At 28.7% G+C, this 24,551-nt stretch overlaps 1 protein-coding gene and 1 pseudogene across 5 annotated transcripts; both read right to left on the minus strand.

Moving 5' to 3' along the window:
- Positions 1–3,436: 3,436 nt before the first annotated feature.
- Positions 3,437–24,551, minus strand: LOC149877283 (uncharacterized). 5 transcript variants are annotated; one of them, XM_090074345.1, is made up of 15 exons: positions 24,406–24,542; positions 22,978–23,085; positions 21,565–21,659; positions 18,380–18,432; positions 17,775–18,193; positions 17,416–17,488; positions 17,241–17,283; positions 10,968–11,091; positions 10,673–10,785; positions 6,566–6,715; positions 5,952–6,081; positions 5,319–5,436; positions 4,993–5,159; positions 4,663–4,848; positions 3,437–4,174 (listed from the first exon to the last, which is right to left on the minus strand). In XM_090074345.1, exons 5-15 carry the CDS (start codon positions 18,126–18,128, stop codon positions 3,821–3,823), a joined length of 1,812 nt encoding a protein of 603 aa, XP_089930471.1. In that variant the 5' UTR covers positions 18,129–18,193; positions 18,380–18,432; positions 21,565–21,659; positions 22,978–23,085; positions 24,406–24,542; the 3' UTR covers positions 3,437–3,820. The 5 variants fall into 5 exon arrangements, 4 of the variants coding, with proteins under 4 accessions (XP_089930471.1, XP_089930472.1, XP_089930469.1 ...); XM_090074346.1 differs by lacking the exon at positions 22,978–23,085 and having other exon boundaries at positions 24,406–24,551; XM_090074343.1 differs by lacking the exons at positions 21,565–21,659; positions 22,978–23,085; positions 24,406–24,542 and having other exon boundaries at positions 18,380–18,544.
- LOC149877284 (uncharacterized) lies at positions 12,802–14,981 on the minus strand (annotated as a pseudogene).

The raw sequence follows: 24,551 nt of genomic DNA on the forward strand, positions 1-24,551 counted from the left end.
TGGTTTTATATAGTTATTTCTTATGTGTTACAATAGAAAAACAGGCAAAGTCCTAATCAACGGAAAAAACAGCAGAGTCCAATCTGAACACATTTTGAAAAAACAAAATTTTCCATGAGCTAACATGATTTTCAGAATATTTATTTGTTAAAATTTGATGCTTAAATGGATGACCTTCCCTTAAAAATTAAAAGAATTGACAGTTTCTCACATAATTTGTAATAAAAAGGTTTCAAACCTTTAATTTAGGTTTTCTCAAAATGTGAAAAATGTGACTCTGCTGTTTTTTCCATTGTGCTCTTCATTTTTAAAAGCTGTTTTTCTCAGATGAAGAGTTTTTAAGACGCCGGCCAGCAGATCTAGTTAACTAAAAGTGGTGTTAAGCTAAAATTTTAAGTATGACTTTGTTTGATTGTCTTCTGTGATTTAAGCGAGACAGATTTTTTTAAAAATTGGATCCAGTCCTTAAATACGTCAAAAAAGTCATAAAATTCGGTTAAATGTTTTACATGTACTTTTGTCCATTATATTAGCCTATTAAAAATTAATTTGAAAAATCTGATTCGCTCATATCACAGAACTACCTTGTTAGAACAATTATGCAAAAAAGATTTTGTTAAAATTGTATACATCTTTAGACACGTCGGCCGGGGTCTTTCAATATTTTGGTGTTTTTGGCACCTGCTACAGCTACCATTTTACCCCAAAAAATTTTTTTTTTTTGTTTTTTTCAGTTAATTTTGTTATTTAAAAAACATAATGAAACACAAATAAACTTTGGAAAAACTATAAATTCATTTTAATTCATAAAAATAACAATAAACATAAAAAAATAAAATTTTTTGTTTGCGGCATTTATTATTTGCAAATTCTCTTATTACTTCATCATAAGATACTGATTTTGTTAAGTCATTTTCAATTGACAAAATTGAAAGATAATTAAGTCTGACTTCCAGCATTGTGGTGCGATATTTATTTTTAATAAATGTTAATTTTGAAAATGCTCTTTCGGCCTCACAACTGGTTATTGGTAAAGTTAGAAATATCTTTAATGCGGTATGTAAATTTGGAAATAAAATATATGCCTCTCTTTTACAATCAAGCTTTTCTTCGCTTTCTTCATGAATATAATTAAGAGTTTTCAAAATATCACTACAGCCATTTTTTAATGCTTTAACTGAATCATGATGCATTGACCATCTTGTAATACTTAAACTTTTTAAAGAAAATTGTAAATTAGGATATTTCTTTAAAAAATCCCACCTGTGTGGCGATGCAGAAAAAAATACGTATAATCGTTGCAAAATCCCAAAATAATCAATAATTGGTGTTACTATACTAACTGCATCTACCCCTACCAAATTTAAAGAATGTGCTGCACAAGGTACAAAATCAGCATATTTGTTTATCTCCTTCAAACGTGCTTGTAGTACGCTATATTTTCCGCTCATATTTGCTGCGTTATCGTAAGACTGTCCACGGATGTTTTCTATCGGAAGACTAATATCTGTCAAAAATTTTTTGATTGTATTAAATAATGACAAATGTTTTTTTTTTTAAAAAAAAAAACATTCTCTCCGAAAAATATCTTATTATATAATAAAAAAATATATATATCACAAACATGTAACTAAATATTAAGAAAGGCTTTCTTTCTAAAAAAGGCTTTTTTTTATTTCTTTATAATCTAAGTTCTCTTCGGGGATATTTTCTTGCTTAGATATTTTAACTAACTATTAAAAAAAATTATTATTTCAAAATATAAATGTAAACATTAAAATACTTGGGTAACTAAATGTTAGAAGGCTTTCTTTATCTAAGAAAAGTCTTTTTTTTATCCATTTCCATGACAAACCAAACCAACCGAAATCTCTCTTTGGTGATATTTTCGCGCTTATAGAAATCTATAATTTTAATAACTCTCTAAAAATCTCCGTGTCAAATCGCACGAAGGGAATAAAAAAATCTAGTACAATCAGAAAATAAATAAAAAAGCTTTTTTTTTTTTCTTATTTTCAATTTCTTTAATTTTTTTTAAATTTTTAAAAATTATATTTGATAAAAAATTGAAAGTGTTCGGGACCCTCTTTTTGCCGGGGCCCTGAAGCTTCAGCTTCATTAGAGTACAGGTGGATCCGCGCCTGACAAAACATGATTTTTTTTTTTCATGAATTTGAAGCTTGCTTGTGATATTTTTAAGTCCTTGAGCTATTTTGTGCTCACACTGGATGAAATATGAAAAAATAAGCAAAGGTTGAAGAAAAAATTCGGTGAAAGAGTCGGTGAGAGCTAATATTGCTGAATATATCGCTAACAAGTCAGAACTTAGAAATGTTATAATCTACTGCAGCAATCCTTTTAGCCATTTCAACATAATTTTCACTACAAATCGTTTTTTTTTTAGTAGAATACTTCTCTTTCTCCATCATATCAAATAAGGCAGGTCTTTCTATAGCATTTCAGAAAATGGATATCTTTCTCAGAAGTCTCCCCGATTTTCTCTTCTTTCTGTCGGTTTTTAATGATATTAAAATGATTTACACTTCCCAAAGGTTTATAGTTAATACTTTCGAATTCCACTCGACATTTTTGAAAACTGTCTTGGTGTACAACTCTCCCTTAATCTTGCATGGATTCGTTATGTTCGTGTATTATAGATTAGTTAATAAGAAATGTTCTCAGTGCAATTTATTCTAGATTCCAGTTATTTTCACCTCAGGAGAACTAAGCGTAATTTTATTTGCTTAAAATGGCAACATAAAATCTTGTATTTGTACAGCATTAACAAAAAAATTCAACTCTGCTAAATTGAATATAGTTAAGAATTCTGACAGTAGAGGATTTGTCAATAACTTAACGATTTTGTTTTGCAGAAAATCCTAGGAAAAAGAATTCCGCAAATCAGAACCGAAGTGAAATTAAGGCACATGTGCTGCACACTATATATTATCCACATGTTCCGTTATTAGAGTTTCTAGGCCTTTTCAACTTCAATTGACTTTGACCTTTTACATTAATAAGGTTACCAATTTACAGTCAGATGAGTGTCACAATAACTTTGGACATGAATCTTATCTGAGCTTATTATAAAATGTTTTCCTCAAGTTGGCCACCAAAACTAAAAGGGAATTTGGGAAGTTGACATAGTCATAATTAGTTATTAACTCTACACCTTCAGGTATTTCAGAAAAGTTGACATGATTTTAAGTTTTAATTTAGAGGATATAGTTTCCTTAAGAATCTTTCTTCTCAGGATAATTGGTGAGCTACTCATTGACTTCATATTACATATTCATGATCAAAAAACCTATAAGCATTATAGATTTACTTAATAGAGCCGAAATATTGTAAGGATTACTATTAAGATACTTTGCCTCCCACTATCGCGTACAGATGATCATCTGTAGAGAACTTAAGGTAAGGAAAAAATCATCTCTAGTTACAACAAAATATTTCACTTTTAAATGTTCACACTTAAATTGAAATAAGATAAAACATCAAAACAAAATATCATAACAAAACATGTCAAAGAATCTTCAAAATGAGCTTTTTTTTTTTTAGAAAAACCTCCACTTACCAATAAAGAATTTTAGACTTTCGTACCCGAGCTTATAAAATTTAGATTTAAGCGAGCTAAGAAATAACTGTTCACACAGAAGCGTTTTTATATATTCAGCGTTAAGTAGAGATGTTCGTAATAAAGTAGAGTTTTCAAAAAAAAAAAAGCGCATTTCTTTGCATTATTTGATCAAATGAACAAAACTGTCATATTTACATGTAATAATAATCTTGAAAAGTTAAGATAAAAACACGTTCCAATTCAGACGTGAGATAAAGATCCCATTTTCCACTTTATCTTTTTTTGTGATGATAAAAGGGTTTTATATGAAAACAACGGGCTTGCAGTAACATCAACTTTTCGGTTCGTTGTCAAGCATGCAACGAGCCAATTGTAAGTGAGGATTGGAATATTGTTAAAGGCAGATACATCCCAAATGACGCTTGGGACCGTTTTGGCCAATATTAGTATAATATCTATTTTTAGCCGACTGAAGTTTAAGATTCGAGTTCGATCGGTTACAATTATTCTTGGTGCAACTCGTATGCAGCCTGCTTTTGATAATACCAAATCAAAATCTCTGGTGTCTTTTTTGGCATCTTGATGCACGTATATCTTTCAAATAGATAAGAGAAAAAATTAATGAATAGAAAAAAATCGAACTGTAAACCAACAAAACGCAGATAAGTAAATCAAATCAGAAAATCTTCAAAACCCTAAAACAGAATGTCATTAAATGCTCAAAATTAAATTTCTTGAAAAAAGATTTTCAACGCATCAACTTGATTATTCCTAAGTAATAAAGACTTGATAAAGATAAAACAATACTTTAAATTAAACTATTTTGTTGTTCTTTAAACACATGACCTAATACATTGTGCCATGTTGCCAAATACGTGATGCAGTGGGCATATGATCAATCGTACGCCCCACTTTGCACTTTTTTTTTTTCACTACATTTCCTGTTTGGTCAGGAAAGTCTCTCGTATGGATTTTTTTCATTGAACTGCATACTTTAAGAGCAAAGTTCTAAATTGCAGGAAACCCGTTCAACAAGCTCTCTCTTTTTTTTTTTATAAAAACAGAAAAAAAACGAAACTCACCCTTAAGGAATTTAAGCAGTCGTAAGGTTTTCGTTTGGAGTAATCTTGCTCAATAGTTTCATTTTCCAGATTTACACCAGCAGGAACCACATATAAGAGATAACTCTGACGGTCTTCTCTTTCTAGACTTACTTCAACCCATTCATAATGCAGAACAGGGATCCCAACAACAACGCAATAAAGAAACTAGAAAATGACAGTATGATTTAGAGATGATTTTTGTTTCAAACTTTTGAGGATGAAAAATAACACTGCAGTAAATTAAAACTATGAATGATAAGACAAAACAAGAAAACGGCACCAGAGATAAATCTAAAATAGAAAACTAACAATGTGTGAATTAGATGGACCATCAGATATGCAAACAACATCCGTAGAATTTTGAAACTCTGTAGTGTGAATATCTGTGATGATTTCACCACCATTTAACAATATAAGATTGGTAATATAGTTTTTATCAATGCGCTCGTCACCTTCGTCAAGTTTTCGATTGGGTTCTAACAAGAAGCAATATTATTTATAAATATACGTTTGTTTATAATTCCATGATTTTATCTGGCTGTTTTAGATGTTATAAAATGATAAAGAGTGCAAAGTGCGAGATATTTAAGGAAACTTCGTCCACACAATAAATATTCAAGCCATTAAAAAGTCACCTGCAGCTGTGATCAGAAATAGCATATTTTGAAAAATAGGAGGTTTCTCATTTAGAGAGCTGCTCAACAATAGAGGAACTTCAGCTGGATACTTTCGCTTGATCCCCCTTGTTATTACCTTCAATATAATTTTTTTACATGTCATAAGATTTTTTCTTGAAAAAAATAAATAATAATCTTAATGACATTAATGACAAAATCTGTAATGCAATTTTAAAACAATTCTTTAAATAATTTTTATTGCATTTCAGAAAAGCTGTCATCTTTTTTTTGTTCTAGAAAAATTCACAGACCATTTTCTAAAATGGTTGAGATATCATCCTCTTCAGAGATAAAGATAGTGGCGGTAAATTTTTGTGAGGACATATGGTTAAAAAGATTTTATCTTCAGCAATTACAATGTCTCACTATCAGTTTTGTTGTTACATTCTTGTTTTCATTGTTCTTTGAATGTTTCTTGATGTTAAAGGTGAAACTATTACAAAATCTTATCCTACTAATGACCCTATTTTAATCTCCTCCCTTTACTTTTAGACATAGTGAATAGATAATGAAAATATACGAAATTCTTATAACTTTGTTCATACAAATCTAATCAAGTAAACTTTTTTAAAAATGATTTTATAGTTTGACCTTTTTTATTTCTTCATAGTCATGCCTGAGCAATCCATCAACATGAGCTTTTTTGAAACAGATAAAGCTTCTTTGAACAGTTCGACTATTGCCAGTGAAATTAACACAGTAGAATTGCTGATCATTCACACTAAAATTAACATAGCAGAAGTTTTGGTTGTCCACACCACAACTATAAAGCTAAAGCAGTAAATAAGTTAAAACTGTTGGTAAAACAAATTGCTCATAGATTAAAAAGTAATGATTTTGCATAAAACTTTTCATCACCCCCCACCCCCTCTCAATTTCAATTTTTGAATTAACAAGTTGATTGTTAAATATTGCAGTAAACCCCAAAATTATAATATCATGGTTCAATTCTTAAAACATTTTCAAAAACTTAAATAATTTTAAAATGACAGTTGACAAGAACAAACCAAATTAAAGTTGAGGCTAAAACACTTAAAAAACTGTTTAATGAAAAAATTTTACGATGAAAAGAACCATATTTCACTAGTAGGCCAGATTCCTTTTTCCTCTCATAACTACATCACAGTGTGCAGTCCTATGTTGTTTTAGATTAGGTTGCTGTTAAAAAATTCTTTGAGATATATCAAAACAAAAAGAGTCCTTACAAATCTGATACATAAATGTCACCATCGTAGTAACTGCCATCAGATAATTTGACAGATACTTTTAGCCATTTTTGAAAAAGCTGCAGGGTTATAACTTCATTTAATGGTACATCAAGCTCTCCTGATCCATCATCAAAAGATACAGTCACTCTAAAAGTAAAAACAAATCCAAAACCTTATAATACAATGAATAACAGTGGATTAGAAAAACAGAAACACTAATATCTGGAAGTTATTTCTAAAACAAAAAGATATCCAGCATAAAACAGTTAAAACTTGAGTAGATATTAAAGCTGTTGATATTAAATAAGAGATTTTTTGACTCAGGGACCTACAATATTCAATTTAGAAAAGTTTGATAGTAACTTTGGAATGATCCTTTGTAGAAATATAATAATATTCAGTATTGAAAGAGAAATTGAAAGAAAAAACAATAAAAATAAAATAGAGATTGATAAAGAATCTCTAGAATGTGAGACAGTTAAGCTATGATATTTACTGTAGATTTCCCTAATTCCAAACAAAATTATACTCAAAGTTGAATAACTCTGCTTGCTTTTAGAATTTCATATTAATTTTCTTAAGAAAATAAACTGGAACTGAAACTGAATCAAACTGTAGTAAGCAACAAGTATATTTATTATAAAAATATTGTTAATTTTCGTGTGGAATTAGGAACAAGTTTTTCTAATTCAGGACGTATATATCAAATCCCATAAATGGCATTCAGTTTAAAAAAGTAAATAATTTATACTGGCATAGGCCTCTAGCTTAGAGTTAGGTAAAAAAAGATTTTAAAAATTTAAAATTACTTTTATTTTAATGTAAGGGTATAACATTGTGTTGGTGCTGAGTGTGAATTATCTATTTTATACATTTCTTTTAGTTTTTTGTTAACAAATATTAAGATAACAAAGACGTTTAGAATTTCAATAAAAAGGTTAATAGCATTTGTTCCTAAGTTAAAAGTGCATTCCAAAATCTATTCGGAGTTTGGGAAACGTTTTAATTATGCAGAAAAGTATTGTTTTTAATTATGCAGAAAAGTATTGTTTTTTTTTATCTTACAAAATATTGCTAATTTTAGTTGTTTTTTTTTTTTTTTTTTTTAAAGGTGGTTTTATATTGTCAGTTTTTTAGGGTTTTAAAAAGTGTTTTGCTTGCAATTAAAAAATTTAATGGTATCAATATATATAATTTGAAAATATTTTTTCATATTCTCGCTACCCTAGCCTTGCAATTTATTAATCAGTTTTCCTCTTAAAAATCCCACAAAAATAAAGGTGTAGCAAAAAGTGAACTAAAGCTGTTCATAATTAGGCATTGTTTGTAATTAGGGATGTCTACAGTATAAGATATATATTTATATAGTACGTTGGGGGTGGTCCTTATATAATTCAGTTCTCAGTAAATGCACACTGAAGTGTGACATTCTTACCCATCAATTTTTTTTGATTTTTTTTTATCTGCACTGCTGTAATCTTTGTTCTTCTTTCAGCAGAGAAATTAACCAGTTTAAAATACGCATTATTTGCATTAACTCTTTCTGTGTTCTGGTAAAAGCACTCAAAATCTTAAATAAAATTCTAGTGTTGGAGGTTACAAATGCCATCAACACTTGTGTAGCATTGACAAAAGTTGAGTGTTGAAGATGGATGGTCTGTTTTAGCTTACACATATGCATCTTTTAACTGGAATCAATAAATTCAATCTAGTAAATATTCTTTAGTACCAATGCTTTAACTTAATCCTGCCTAATGACTTGATTATGCTATTCAGACATGACATAGAAATCAATCATTGATAGGTACAATAATTAAATAAGAAGCCTGGAAACATGCTTAAATCATAGACAACTTCACAGATAAACAAACAGAAAACTTTCTTTTCTTTTACCAGCTTTTAGTTTGAACAGAGAACTAAACATCCACATATTGAATGACAACGACAAGTTCTGAGAGTCTTATGTAATCAGTGCTGATGAATTACAATGTCTTAACAAAACTGAGCTTGTAAACTTAGCAATATTTACTAAATGTTTTCTGGAAGTTTTTGGGTTAACTTGAATCCAATATCCTTAGAATAACTTAAACAAAAGAATATCTGAAACTATGGATTTAGCTTAATAACATTGATGACCTTCTTAGCAAAAGTTACTATGAGATGCCTACAAGAGCATATTGTATCAGAATACATAAACCTGTAAACTGTTTGTCTGTACTTACCTAGTGCTGGAGATATATTTAAAAACACTTTGATTCTGTTTCAACACCAGGTACAATAAGAGGCAGCATATCTACCTTCTCCTTTCTGGTGTCATTAGGGAACAGCACTGTGCCAGTAGGTAATTAACACTGAATTGAGGATGAACTTATTCCATATGCCAGTTGCTTACTCCTCCTAACATTACAATTAAATAGGCTATGACAGTGGGCAACATGAATGTCATAGCCAAAAGTATCTTCTGTATCTAGTTTTTAGAAACTGACTCTTCTTCACTTGAATCTCTTTCATCTGTCTCACTGTACTACTGTAGCTCATGTGTCCAGCTAGTTGAACTTCAATTTTTTTTTTTCTTTTTGAAGCTCCCTCTCTTTCCAATTACTTTTACTTCTTTAAAATTATATAAAACTATATATAAAATTACTTTGATAGCATTTTAAAAGAAATACTTACAGCATCATTATGCTGTTTACATAACTTTCATTCAGTAACTTAAAAGTAAATGAATAAGTAGACAAAGGCATAATCATAATACAAATGTTATAATACAAATATACTATAACACTATTACCAATAAATTGTAATTGTACATATTTTTCTGAGATGTACTTATAAAATTATAAGACAAATGCAGAATTGACCAATGATTGTCTGACAGTCTAATTCCAATCATAATTTAATATTTTAAGTACTAACAGAATACTTAACAATAAGTCTCTTTTTTTCAGTTTAGTTCACAACTTTTAAAAGCAAATAACAAAGTATTACATTAATATATTAAAACATCATACAAATCAACAGTTAAACCTAAAAATACAATTGTAAAATAAAAGAAAAATTTTGCATGTGGCAGCATTATCTTAAATTATTCCTTTATACATATTTTGGTCCATAATGCCTTGAACTCAATAGATTGGACCTACTCCATCACAGCTAAAACATGACCAAACCATTACTGAACCATCACCATGGTTTATTGTAGGAACTTGGTACTTAACATCATTTTGAGGACCTATTGGATGTCAAACATATTTAATACCATTAAAACCAAAAATTAAACTTAGACTTATCACTCCATAGTATTTTCAACCATTGGTTTGATGTCCGATTTAGATGTTCTTTAGTAAATTTTAACCATACTCTACGATTTTTTGCAGAAACAAAAGGTTTTTTAACAGTACTATAGCCAAAAAGGTTGTTTTGACTTAAGCGACGTTTTACTGTTGCATAAGAGCAAGAAATTTGATGTTACTGTGAAAATTCCCTATGAACTTTTTTTGCACTCTTGCACGGATCTGCCGTTGACAATCTTACTCCAACATTTTCTTGGCAAAAAATTGATGATTTCAAGCATCCTGTTGAAAATTGGAAGTGACTCTATTGTTGAAAAACTTTTTATGTATAACCAACTGTTGATTGCAGAATGCTTATATCTATTGAAATTTGTTGCACAATCTTACCATTATTAGATACTTGTACAATCAACTTTTTTGCTGCCTCGCTTAAATATTTATCACGTCCCATTGCAAATTATTGATCATTGAATATTTTTATAAAACTCTGCCTTCAGAAAAAGAAGTGAAAATAGTCTAAGTTATATCAAAATTGTTAGAATTTAGTTTGTCCAATTACTTTTGAGCCAATCATTTCCATTCTTTTAGCAAAATTTTGAGTAATTACTCCCTAAAGGGAATTCTTGTTTGTTTTTTTTTTCATAATTGTAGTATAATTTGACACACTTACGCAGAATTTCATTTAAAAATATAAACTTAATGAGAAAATATAGCAAAAATGGTGTTTGTCCAATTACTTTTGGATGCTACTGTATATGCATATTTGTATAAATAACTAGAGAAGCTTAAAGAAAAAAATAAGTTGACTTACAAGTTAAGTTGCCTCTTCACTTTTATGACCACAGCAGGGTAGTAACAATCATCAAAATAAATGGCAAATACTTTTTCTCCTTTCTTAACAAGATTCATTTTACAGCTAGAATTCTAAAAAATTTACATGGAATTACATTTGGGCAATTTCATGCTTCCTTAGTGATTAAGGTCATTCCAACTATTAGACATGTGGTAAAAACTTAACTATTTCTACTGTGATAAAAAAGAATATTACTCATTATCTTCTAGCATAAAGTTTTCAGTAATAACAAACTCAAATAGTTGTTAATTACCCTAACTGCTGTTTCTTTAGGTGGTGATCCCACTGGATAATTTGAAGAGATTTTCTCTAATCTTGAGGAGCATTGAGGATTGTCTTGATCTTGACTACTAACACATGGGAAATTCAAATTGGAACTAAAAAGTTGTTTAATATTTTGATTATTATCTAACCTAATATCCTAAGGCTATCTTTTAAAACTTTTATTAAAAGCTTTAAAATCTTATAACATGTCAACCACAGAATTAGTGGTTTTAATAGCAAATATTGAATTTTTACAGTGCATAATTATACATAGTAATAACATAATAGCCTTAATGATTAAAGCATAAAATATAACTTTTATGGTCATTAGGTACCAGTATCTTAATTTTTTCCACTTATTACTATTTAGTCTGAAAATCAATAGACCAACAGTTAATCATTCTGATCAGATATAATTATAATACTGCTTTTCAGTTCACTTTTTTCCCAAAAGCTTGACAAAATATTTCCTATTTCAGGATAATGAAACTAGATAGTTTTCAAAATTAAATTTTAATGCTTTAAGATATTTTTTAGGATTTTTCCAGAGCTATGATGGCATTTTAAAGAAACCATTAAAATAGTTAATCATAAATTAATGTTGTAAATATAACATTGGCAAAAAAAGATTAACTTAGCAGCTGTAGAATACAGGTGGAAAAATAATAGTACTGAGAAGCATGTTTGCATTGAAACAGTTATCCAAACAGCACAGGCCTCCCACTCCTAAAATAGGATAAAATTTTATGATTTTGGGACAATTCGTAAGAGTTTTTTATGACTTTTTAGGACAAATTTGTGTGAAATTTAGGAGATTTTAGAACAATTTAAAGTAAGGAATGAGTTTCCAGATATAACTTTTTAAATTAAATTTAGGAAATGAATATTTTTTCTTTAAATTCAATTATTATTAATATATTATTTACCCTTTAATATCCTTGGATATTGTTTATGTATACTTAGAGTAGATAATAAAAAAAAATACTACTTAAACAAAAAAATCTTGAGCTTAATAATGACAACAAATGTAAAATGTCAGCAGACAATAATATAAAATAATAAAAAATAATAACTAAAGTACTAAAAAAAGGACCAAAGTTAAATATACAGTAGGATCCCAGTAACTCAGACTATTGCTGAGTTGGATAGTTGGACAGTGACAATTCCCCTTGCACTTACTAATCAACTATAAAATCGTCACCTAATTAAGTTGCACCATTTGCTAACTCATATTACTTTTTTGGATCCCTTCATAAAAAAACTTCACATAACTAAGACTTTTATTTTGAATTGCATATAAATGTATATATATAGACTTGTATTATGTAAAATACAATAATAGAATTTTAAGAAAGTCGAACGCTTCAAAATTTAATAAGTATAACTGCATTAAATATAATTCATTTAACAGATTTTACAGCTTTTAACAGACATTTACAGATTTTTCTGTAAAAATGCTAAGTTTGATGTAGTCTCAATGATAATATTGTTGATACCTACAACATACTTATCTCTATAAGTGCATTTTCAAAAAATTTAACATACCAAGAGCTTTGCTTAATTGTAACATTCACTAAGTCAGACTATATATCAGTTCCCCTAAAAAGTCTGACTTAACAGGATTCTACTGTACTTTTTTTATTTGATAAATTTGTAAAGGAGTAATAGAAACAAAGTAATTAATATTAACAATTTTTTTATTTAATAAAGCCATCCTACGGATATTTTATTAGAAAACAAAATAAGTTATTTTGTTATAACAGAAAAGAGTTAAAATAGAGTTTCAATTAAGTCAATATAAGTCAATATAATCCAATAATTGACTAAACTGACAGTTCTTTACTCCATTTTTCTAATACATCTTGCTCATAAACAAGCTCCTGCCTTCTTTTCATCCCTGTTTCAATTTTACACTGGGCTCACTGCAAATCATTTCTTGTGCTGTTTTTTTGAAGCAAACACTTCTTCAAATCACTATTTCCTTCAAAAACTAAATCATCAGAAACTGATAGACCATCTGCAAAAGAAACAAACTTTTACTTCATGCAGTAATTTAACAAATTAAAATTTAGTAATATTCACATCAGCAAAACAACTTTTATGAAGTGTAGTATAACTTACTTGTTGAATGATGCAAGAATAGCTTGTTTTTCATTTTTCAAAATTTGCTTTTTTTTCCTCCTCAGACTCTTTAATTTTTTTATGATTTTCTTCTTCCTCTTTCAACCAGCGTTTAGCTTCCAGGTCAGCTTTGTAACTTGAGTGAGCTAATTTAACTGATTGTATAAATGACTTAGTTATAGGAATATTGAGTATGGATCCAAAGCTCAATGTGGTATCTTTTACAAACCTCAAAAAGCCTCAATTGTCTCCAAATCAAGTGAAGTACCATGTAACTGAATGTGTTTGTTAATTGAATATCCATTTTCTGGGGCACTATTTCCATGCGAGAGTGAAGAAACAACTTTGAAAAGGGATGTAATATTGGGAAACTTAGGTAAACCACTATCATTCAATATTTTAGCCTCAAAGAAATTGATTAGTGTATCAATATCAAAACTACATAAATATTTTGAAACTGCAGGAAGACCAGCAAGAAGTTTGAAACTAGTTCTTCAGAACATTTATAACAGCACTCTGGAAGCAATTGCATTTGGTAAACTCGCCATTCGTTTTGTATATTATCACAAACTTCTTCCTTTGATGAACAGAGTGGAAAAACTTTACTCAAGACTACTTCGAATACTTTACACACTTCTGTAGTGAGATTTGAGACAGCCACTAGAGACTCATTACTTCCTTTTTTTTTTAAAGGATCAAGAAAGATTGCATTTTTTAAAATACCTGATTCTCAAGGTAATTTCAATTTTAAAATAACTTGTAAATGTTTGATAAGACTCAAGAAAGTTTTGTCAAAATTTCTTCTTGCCACATGAGATTTCTAGAGCTTCTGAAAAATGAGATTTGGCTTTTGTGCCAAAATCAATTAACTTTAATGGCTTAAAATTTTTTGAGTCAATCACATCAATCATCAGCAACTCATTAATAGATTTTATGGAATTGTTGCCATTATTACTAACATATAGAAGCTTTGTTTTAATAAACTTGAACATTAGTGAAACAAGAAGTTTTGACATTTCAGAGTAAATCAGGTGACTCTTGGTTTAATTGAAATGTTTTTAAAAATATTTCAAAGTCATTTGCTATGAAAGCAATAAATGAAATATAAGGCATTAATATTTCATTTTGCAAAATATCTGTAATCATCTTTTATCTTTTTGCATCTCTAACAGTTGATTTAAAAGATGTATTTGTTGGAAGAAATTTTAAAAAATATTCACAAAGATTCTTGGGTTGTTCTAAAATCTGAGAACATATTCTTCTGAGTGTCACCCATCTAGCTGAAGAATGTCTTTGAATAAAGTGTGAAATAACTTCTGCTAGATCTTCTACTTGTCCATAGTCAGATCATCTTGCAGCAAAATGTTTTAAAGAAAAAGTTAACATCAATTGCAAATAAGTCAATGTTGAAATTAAAAACATTAACTTCTGCTTTAAATGCATTATGAACTATATGTAGGGGGGCATGTGCCTATTGATGTTTTTATTCAAATTTTTCATTTTCTCAAACAAATTTAAGTCTCTCAAACTTAATATTTACATTAGGACCATTCATACCAATATGGAGCATAAAATTTATGTTAAGCTTATCTTTCTCTACAAACTTTTCAGCAGTACAATTGTCTACCATGACAGTTCCACAGTATGCAATTTTAATGCATTTGTCCTTTTTAGAACAATATTGTACATAACCATCATACTGTGTATTAACTTGCTGATTAGTAGATTCAAATTTAAATGTAAAAACAGTTTCATGTAAGTCCTCCAATAACAATGTTTTAAAATATGGAAAAATACCATACTGAATGGTGTATTTAGACTTTGTTTTGCTTTGTCTGTATTGTTTGGCAATTTTTGAATAATTGAACATTGCTTCAAACATTTTACCATCTCCATTGGTTGAGGCAAAATAATAGTTAGACTCAACACACTTTAAACTATGAACAATTTCAGCTTTTAAAATCTCTTCCTCAACAGTGTAACAAATATTTGAAGCTTTTAATTCAAGTATTTTATCTCTATTCTTACTAAATTCTGATTGTCCTTCTCTTTCTTAAACCTTAATGTGTAAAGTTTGCTAGTTGCATGGCTTCTTACTTGTCTAGCTCTGCTCTCACTCACTGAAAAGGTTTTCAACTTGCAGAATAGTGATCACCAGGACAAACTTGGATCCAGTTAAACTCAGACTCCCACAATTTATTACATTTTGTTTTTCTCTTAGACATCTTATAAAAATAAGTAAACAGCTAACCTATAATTTAACAAAGTAATCTAATTGCCTTCTACAACTTTTTCTATTTTATAAATCTAAAAACAACAATAAATTTGACAACTTATAATATGAAATATTGATAATTATTAATAATTACATATTCAGTAGATATAGAGAATATTTACTGGTTATAACAATTACTTTCTATTACATAAATAAATTATTTTTACGTACATAACTTTACTATAAATATACTAGTGTATAAAAACATTTATTTAAAGAAATCTTTTAAAAATTTAGGACAATTTAGGACATAACCCTATAAGTTATGACATTTTAAGAGAAAAAAGTAAAACTTTGAAAATTTGGGACATTTTGGGATTTTGGTACAGACTGGGAGACCTGACAGCACTAGTCCTTCCTGCATATTTACTGTTTAACCCATAAGAATATCAAGACATTGTGACTCAAAGAATGGACAAGCAGAACAAGATATTTGAATAAGTTTCAAATATCAACAAATGCAGACAACAATTATACAAGATCACGATTATTAATTTAATAAGACCTTGCTCACAAGAAACCTTTGAGATTACTTGAGACTCACCACTTTCCGTAGTAGCAGTAATATTTTATAATAACAACCATAATAAAAACTGTTAGAAACATGCTCCAGTGCTAACAGGACATGTCATATACAGAACATTTTATTCCTTGATTAAATTTAATGATAAATCAACAGTTTTATTTAAAATCCTCTAAATTTTGGAGCAAATTGCTACAAGAGTTATCATTAGAATTTTGAAATATAGGAGTCTTGTGAATCAACAACATATTGAACATATTTTGGTTGATAATGAAATTTGGTTGTCTTTGATGCAGGCAACAGTCTGGGATTTAGATTATAAGATCATCAGTAACCAGGTCAGATTCAATCAACATTTTCATAGAATGTCAGCAAAATCTACTAGATACACTAGTAGAATAAACCAAAGTATCACTGAGTCAGATCTGCTAACGCAACATCAATCATTGAATCAAACTACGATAATGATTTTTCCTAAGTAAAAATGATAGCACCTTTAACTTACCTAATCTCTACAAAAACAGTCATTCTTTTAGATGCTGGTGCTTCTGATGATGCATTAAGACAGTTTTATACTTAACAAAAGTATGAGATTTGATAAGTGCAAAGCCAACTAAGTAATAATTTAAGAAAGACATTTAATATTGAAATTAGAAACAACTGTCAAAAAACATACATAGCATATATCCAATGTGGACTTCTTAAAAGGATATCAATTATAATTACATCTGATAGCTGACAACACATTTTTGACAATACAGGGCACAAAAGAATCATTTTTTGCATCAACAGCACATTGGAAACCTTCTATAGACATTTGAACAAGTTATCAATAATCATAGTGGTAATTGGAAATTTCTGACAACATTCAGCTTAGAGTCAGCACTTAAATGTACAAAAAGAAGTGGGATAGAAAAACTTACTATAAGTATGGTTTATCATGAGAATGAAGCATAGTAGATATGATACTATCTTATAGTAATGTTACATTTAGGTAGAAATGTGATTTTAAAAAACCTGACTTTTAGTATTTCCTAAATTGCTAATGTTATATCTGGAAAACTAATAAAACCCAAACATCCTTTACTAAAACTAAAAAAAAATTAAGCTGAAGCTATGAAATATAATGCATTGAAAATGCCAGTATTGTTTATGCTAAAAATAAAATTGTCTAATTATTTACTTAATATTGAACATTTCCTGAAGAGGCATGAAAAAGAATTTATTACAGTAGGCTTTAATTTATAAAATTGAGGAACTCTTTACTGTAAAAATTTTATTCTGATGTTTCAGACTGAATATGATAAATTGCATTTGTATTAACAAAATAATCAAATTAATACCTTTCAGAAATACTTTTTTCAATGATTGGTTGAGGAGTCTGATCTAAAAATAATGCTTTTATTTCAATATCTAACATGGTTTGATCAGACAGGTAAGTCTTACTAAAAATAGATTAATAAAACAGGTTAAAAACAAAATAAATTTTAAAATTGAAAATTTGATGGTTAGCCTTACAAACAGCACCTGCAGAACTGAGTGTCAGACTTGATTTGTCAGATTGTTCAATTAGACTTTGTGGCAGCACAATCTGAATAGAAACAACCAAAAAAGTTAATAGTACAATCTTATAAAGCATAACTGTGTGACTAGGCTATATAATTACATAACACAGCTTTAATACCATTACCTATCTGAGTAATAAAACAGTCAGAAAAAAGAATTTTACATAAACAAGATCATTTTATTTGACTTTTGATAGTTGCATGTATAAAAAAAAATAAAGAAAGAATTAAACTCAGAGCTAATAAACACTATACTCATCCACAAACTACAGATGTAATAACATTTTAAAATTTTAAAAGATTTTAGAATACCTTCTCAAGAGCTTTCTTCAATTCAGTGATAGGGTTGGTACCAAAATGTATACTTTGAGTGTTTGCTTGTAAGTCAGAGTTAACTCCAGGTTTCAAAACATTTTTAAAATGATCATTACAAGAAATCCTATGTTTCATGTTTTCCATTAAATTTTGTGGTTTCATATAAGTGGGTAAAGGAACTCCACCCTTGGGAGTGCAGTAAATTCTTCTTTTAAAAGTAGAAAACTCTGATGATGGGAGAGGATTAATGTGATAAGCATACCGATGTGGATTGTTACGTGACAGCACAAACGTAGATAAAGGAACAGCAAAGTTGAAGTCACTTAAAGCACTAGAAGATGTACTGTGCATCAGATGTGGTTTATTTGACAAGTCTATTGACTCAGAATCAGAATCAGAATTAGGTTTGGTTGAAACTAAAAGAGAACATGTTTTGAACTAAAAGAAAAAACTTAAAATTAATACAAAACTACCATTTACATGGGAGATATAAGAAAATGCTTCAAAAGAATTAGTCTTATTCTATTAAATGTTTTGATAAGCCTCTAAACACTGGATGACATACATGACATACATGACAAAGAACAGTTTCAATAATGTACCTTCAGAAAATGAACTTCCAGGAATGAACGGAATAACTGATTCGCATTTCTCCCTGTGATACATTTCAAATATCTCTGTGATATAGGTACTTTTACTAATTAATAACAGTTGCTGCATCAATAAAAACAAGCAAATTAAAGAAAATAAGGCACAAGTTTCTTCTTTTAATGTGTTTTTACATTCAAATTTGTGTCAGAAGAAATTCATTTAGCATTAAACATTAAGACTATCCAGAATATTATTTTGAAACATTTGAAGCTGCAGTGTTGACATAAATTAGTTCTAACTTTTTAAAATCGTATTTTAGAGTTGGTTCTAGTTGAAAAATAGAAATAGCAAAAAAAACTTTGACAAAAAGGTTCAGTTGCACACACTTGAAACCATGCAATTTTTTTTTTTAAATATACAGTAATCTGAAGGTAATTCAAGTTAACTTTTTAAACAATAAAAATCTTTTACAGTTTTCATAAGTAAATAAAAGAAGAGTTCAATTCAAGCAGAAGGTCCCTTATTTGACTACAGGCTTCAACCTCATCTAATTCTGCACTGTCCGAAAATCACAGAATGGAGCTCACTACCTGATTAAGCCTAACAAAATAAGGGAGTTGAAAATAAAACAAGAGTTGTAAACAAAACATTGAAAGAAATTACATCTAAAAATTAGTTGAAAATTCACAATATACTCAAGACAGTTCAAAATTCAGTCAAAACAATCAAAAGCACCTAACAAAAATCAAAACACAAAAACCTCATAAAAACCCTCATAAAAATCTCAAAACTCATTAAGATCACACAGCAAAGGAAAGAATTTAAATTAGTGCACAAGGAAAATAGATTTTTTGTTTGCAAAACTATTTCAAATCTACTCAATTTAAGAAATCAAAATCAAAAAAAAAAAATTCAAATTTTAATTTCTCAAATATTTCTCAAAAATACCATTAAAGGGCAAATATTAATTTATTCATGGAAAGAAGTCTTTCCACATTCAAAACTTTCTTTAAAAAGCAAAAATCAAAATTATACAGCTTTTAGATATCCATCAACTATACAAAGGCATAAGTTTTTTTTTTTGTTTTTTTTTAAACATTTTGTTGATATATTATGACAGCTACTAATAATAAACTAGCATTTAGTTAACAAGCTAATACTTTTATAAACTATAGCTAAGTGCAAAATCTAAAAAAACAACTTTTCAGCTGAAAATTCTTTAAAAACATCAAGAATTCAGATGAAAATCTAACTAGTTGGTATTTCCTAGCTGAGTAATTAATTTTTATTGCTTAAGTATTTTCAATATTTAATATTAAACAGATTTCTAAAAGCAAAACAGAAGCAGACTTTAGGTAGTTCCAGAAAAAAATTTCTGAAAAATCAAAAACATTCAAGACAAAATAAAAAATTTCTGACTGGCAAAAAATTTTAAAACTTTGTTCTGCAACCTGTTAACCAATAATTTTTCATAAACTAATATTATAACTATACTGTTATACTGTGATAAACTATACTTTTACAGAGGACTACAAACAGAGGACTACAAACAGAGGACTACAAACAGAGGACTACAAACAGACGACTACAAACAGACGACTACAAACAGACAACTACAAACAGACGACTACAAACAGACAACTACATAAAGAAACTAAGTCAACAAAGGCTGATGTAAAAACTAAATACAACATTTACCAACAAAATAGTGTTAAAAAAATTGACATTTCAAACCTTTGTTTAATTAAATTTAATAAAGTAATTGAGAAATAAAACTTAAAACTTAACAATCAAATAAGTGTTATTTATAAATGTAACTACGTGAAAACTAATTATTTTAAAGATTGCCTCTTATTCTACCATCACTGCTTCTCCTTCGATCCTTTTCTTCTACCACTGTACAAGGGAGGTCTTACTTTCTAATCTGAAAGATTGGTGTTTTCTTCTGTAGAATATCCAAATAAATTTTTAATAAAAGATGAAACGAAAATGATATGATGCCAAAAAAATTCTCAAGTTGCCTCTAAATCAGTTATATTAAAATCTTAACAATCTGAAGGGATTCTCCTTAAAGACAAATAAGGCAACAATATTTCTGAAGAAATAAGTCAAAAATTTCTAAAAGTTGACAGTTCTAAAATACAAGTGTACTACTGTAAGTACTAAAATGTAAATAAGTAGACAAAGTGAGCAAACAATCCGAACTATAAAAACAAAATAAAATTACAACCTGCACTGACCTCTCATGAGAAAGCAAATGAAACAAATTGAAATAAGTGAACAATGAGATAGTTTATTAAATAAGTGCAAAGATAATCAACAGTAAAGAGACCATTTAAAACGTTATTTACTACGAAGATTTTCAACTAAACATAAAATTGTTCTTGCAGCTAAAAAATTCTTAAGACCTTTAACTTATTTCACTTAAATCATTTACACTAATAGAAATATTTAAAAACTTTCTATAGAATTTCTTTTGTTGAAACCATGACCAATTCTATTTCTCTCAAAGGAATCCTAAATGGTCACTAAAACTTAAGATGAACCTAATGTAATGAGAAGTGGTAAATTGAACTTTAAGTTAAGAGATATGGGTTTACTTTTGTGAAATTTTGATGAGTCACTAATTTTACAACTTTACTAACCCTGGTACTTAATAGTCTCTTCATTGACATAAGCCTGCTTGATTAGCAGAACTTAAAGTCCTACTACTAATAACTAGTTATTTGTTAGGCAAATTTGTTTACAAATTTTTCACTTTTTAAATAAGAACCAGAAATAAAATTTAAAATTAAGAAAAAACTTAGAATAAATTAAAAGTATGGAAGTAGATTTTAATCTAAAAACACTAAAAGATTTCAAGGGAAATTATCCTGCAATCACTTAATATAAGAATTCTGTTTCCAAAGTTAATCACATAAATTTAAAAACCACAAGTCTTCCACCACACCACCACCTCCATTTTCTGTCAGTTATGAGTAGATTTCCATAATGAAATACAATTTTCAAATAAAGAAAATAGATTGCTAACATTCAGTCAGAAGCTTCCGAGACGTTTTCAAGAATTCAGGCCAAAAAGGTATGTAAGTAATTTATTCTGCAATGCTAGTAAACAATATTTTGGCTAACTTGAATCAATTTGTGATTTAAAATTGGAGAAAAGAAAAGAAAAAGGATTCAAAACTAAAAGAAATACCTTTGCAAACTTCAACTCCATTAAGTTTTCAAATCAACGTTAATTCTTCTTTAAACTTAGGTTTAAAGTAGGTGTCGTGTTAATTTCTTCTGTACCTAAAATTGTAAGAACTTCTTCTTAGTATTTTTTTAAATCTATTTTTTTTTTAAATAATTTAACAAAGAATAAAAGTAATTTGAACTTCTTAAATAACTATATATACTAATTTTTTTTCCTTATTATTACTAGACCTTAAACAAAATCTAAATTTGAGATTTTATAAAAACCAGTTAATGAACTTTACAAGGGGAAACTCATTTCTGTTCCATATTGTTTGTTTTGAGTAAAAAATTTAAAACTTTATATGCAGAGTGGAGGAAGTGCACAAAACCAAAATGGCTAAAGCACTGAGTTACTGTTTAATTCTTTTTTTAAATAGAGAGAATTTGTGAAGAAAACATCTCTTACATGAGATTTACCATTGAACTGATTCTTTTTTTTTTTTTTTCTTTTAAGTAAATTATCTTCCATGCATAAATTATCTTCCATGCATAAATATTTCAATTTATAATTAATTGAAATTGCAAAGATGTTATCATTTTGAATGTTTCTATTGGGAACTTCTGGTAAAGATGCAAACAATCAAAGAGGAATAGATATTCATGTTTTACAAAATACTTTAATAAAGAATCATTTAAAACTTCAGGCAGACCTTGCTGATGAACAGTTTGGAATCCTTTAACTTATCCTTAAATCTTCTCAAATGTGCAAATCTTGTCAAATGAGCAAATCTTGCAGAGAAAAAAATTAAGCAATCCATCATAAGAGTTTGAAAAAGATTTATTTCCTTTTAGGTCATTTTTAAATCTCAGGCATACTTAGCTGACTTTGAAATCGTTTGTCTTAAATATCTTAATGTAATTTGTGTTTAAGCATAATTATACTAATTATTGCCTTAATTAATTGAGCCTAATCGTACAGCTATAAAAGTATAATTCATGTAATTTCGATTAAAAATTCGGAGAAAAATTTGCAAAATAATCAAGAGCGTGATCACTTAAAAGACCCTTACTTTCACTTTAAAATTTCCCGCGCAAAATTGTGTTTAAATTCTTGGAATTTTAGAGTTATCCTAAATGTCATGAATTAAAATTGGGAGACTTTGTGAGATCAGGATAAACATTTTAAGTGAAATTTGTTTAAAAAAGTTCGTCTTGCTGATAATTGAGCATATCGCTTTTAAATATTTAAAAAATTTGATTTGAGTGGTTTAACTTAGACTGAACTATTTGAAATACAACAGGGTAAATTAGGGTAAATTAGGATAAATTATCCCATCATTCAGCCAAAACATAGAAACGAAACAGTAGCAAAACATAGTTGCGAAACATAGCAACAAAGTTAAAAACTTTAAAGAAGAGGAAATTTAGTTACCTAAAATAGTTGCGACGAAACAATTATGCAAGAAGGACCGATTTGAGAACAGCAAATACATTCAAAACTGATAGCTGTTGATAACTGTTGAGCTGTTCAAACTTTTCACTAAATACAACATTAAATTTATATTTTTAAATCAGATTTACACAAGCCAACTTTTACATAACCTTATTTTTTTAAATCTTTTCACTACGCATTCTTTCATTATTTCACTTCACAGCTTTTCTTACAACTACAGCAATAAGACAACACAAGAACTCTAAAAATAGCCACTGTTACAGGTATTATCATAAAAAGAGTAGCAGAAATTACCTTATTCGTGGGAATTAGAAACAGTTGAGAGAACTTCGGATGAAGTGTGCTTTTAAGTTAAAATATAATTTTAGAAGTAAAAGAACAATTTTGTAGCTGTCGACTTATTTCGAATTGGTTCCAGCGAAAAATTTAAATATATTTACATAGATGCTCTGGACAATACAACATTGGAGTAGAAAATGATTAAGAGTGGTTTTTAATTTTTACTTTTCGTTAAGAGAATTTTTCAAAAAAAACTATTTTAAACAGTGATACTTAATACCTTAACCACCCCACTCCCCACCCCCTAACTACTAATCACCCTAACCTACTAACAACCCTAACTAACCCTAACTACCCCACCCCCAACCCCCCGAACTTGATATATTGAGATTTCATTTATGAAAACCAGCTTCTCGAATGAACTTTAAGCATTAAAATTTCGAATATTAATTACGCTATTCCTTTGGCATAGTTATGAGGGCAAAGGAGTCAGCAGTACAATTATATTCAAGAGAAGTGGTTGAAATGACCAAACACTCTTCGTTCATTATCTACTATCCTAACAATGATCATTACAAAATAAGTGATGAAGTTGGATGTTAAGCTAAAAAAAAAAAAAAAAAAAAAAAAAAACTAACAGATTTTACAAGCTAAAACATTCTTTTTAAGAGTCTTTTCTGTTTAAAATATAAGCTCGGAAAATAACTATTTTGTAATATTCTTTTTAAAAGTTACCTTCTATGGCTATCTTAGTAAGCTATCGTAACAACTTATTCCGATATTCTTCCGAGATTGACAATTTTTAATTTTATTTATGCAGGCGACGCTACTGTTTCAGATTAGGCGGAGCGCCGCTTTGTTTCAATGTATGTTTGCATAAAACTTGAACATGTAAAAATCGCTCATCATTGTTGGGAATTAATAAAACATATCATAGTTAGGGTTGAACATTAAAAAAATAATAATAATAGATGTTAATAACAAATTAAAATTGAAACCGTCATAAATGAGTTTATAAATATAATGCGACTGTTTTGTTCGCTAACTTCAAAAAAAATTCCAAAAAATAAATTCTTTTAAATCGGACAGAAGTTCACGTGCCAATATTTTAACAAAAGATGAACTTACATGAAGAAAAACTTCGATCCGCGGTGACAAATAAATCGTCGAATTCAACGAAAATACTATGCGTTGTGAAACTCTTTTTGGACTCCTTTGGAGATTTTCTTCTTCATGAGTCGCTTCAGGTTGCAAGTTCAAAGGGAACGTTAACT

Source organism: Hydra viridissima, unplaced genomic scaffold (assembly GCF_058129835.1).
Source record: "Hydra viridissima isolate aposymbiotic clone 2 unplaced genomic scaffold, HvirCarnegie_v1 scaffold_16, whole genome shotgun sequence".
Taxonomy (NCBI): domain Eukaryota; kingdom Metazoa; phylum Cnidaria; class Hydrozoa; order Anthoathecata; family Hydridae; genus Hydra; species Hydra viridissima.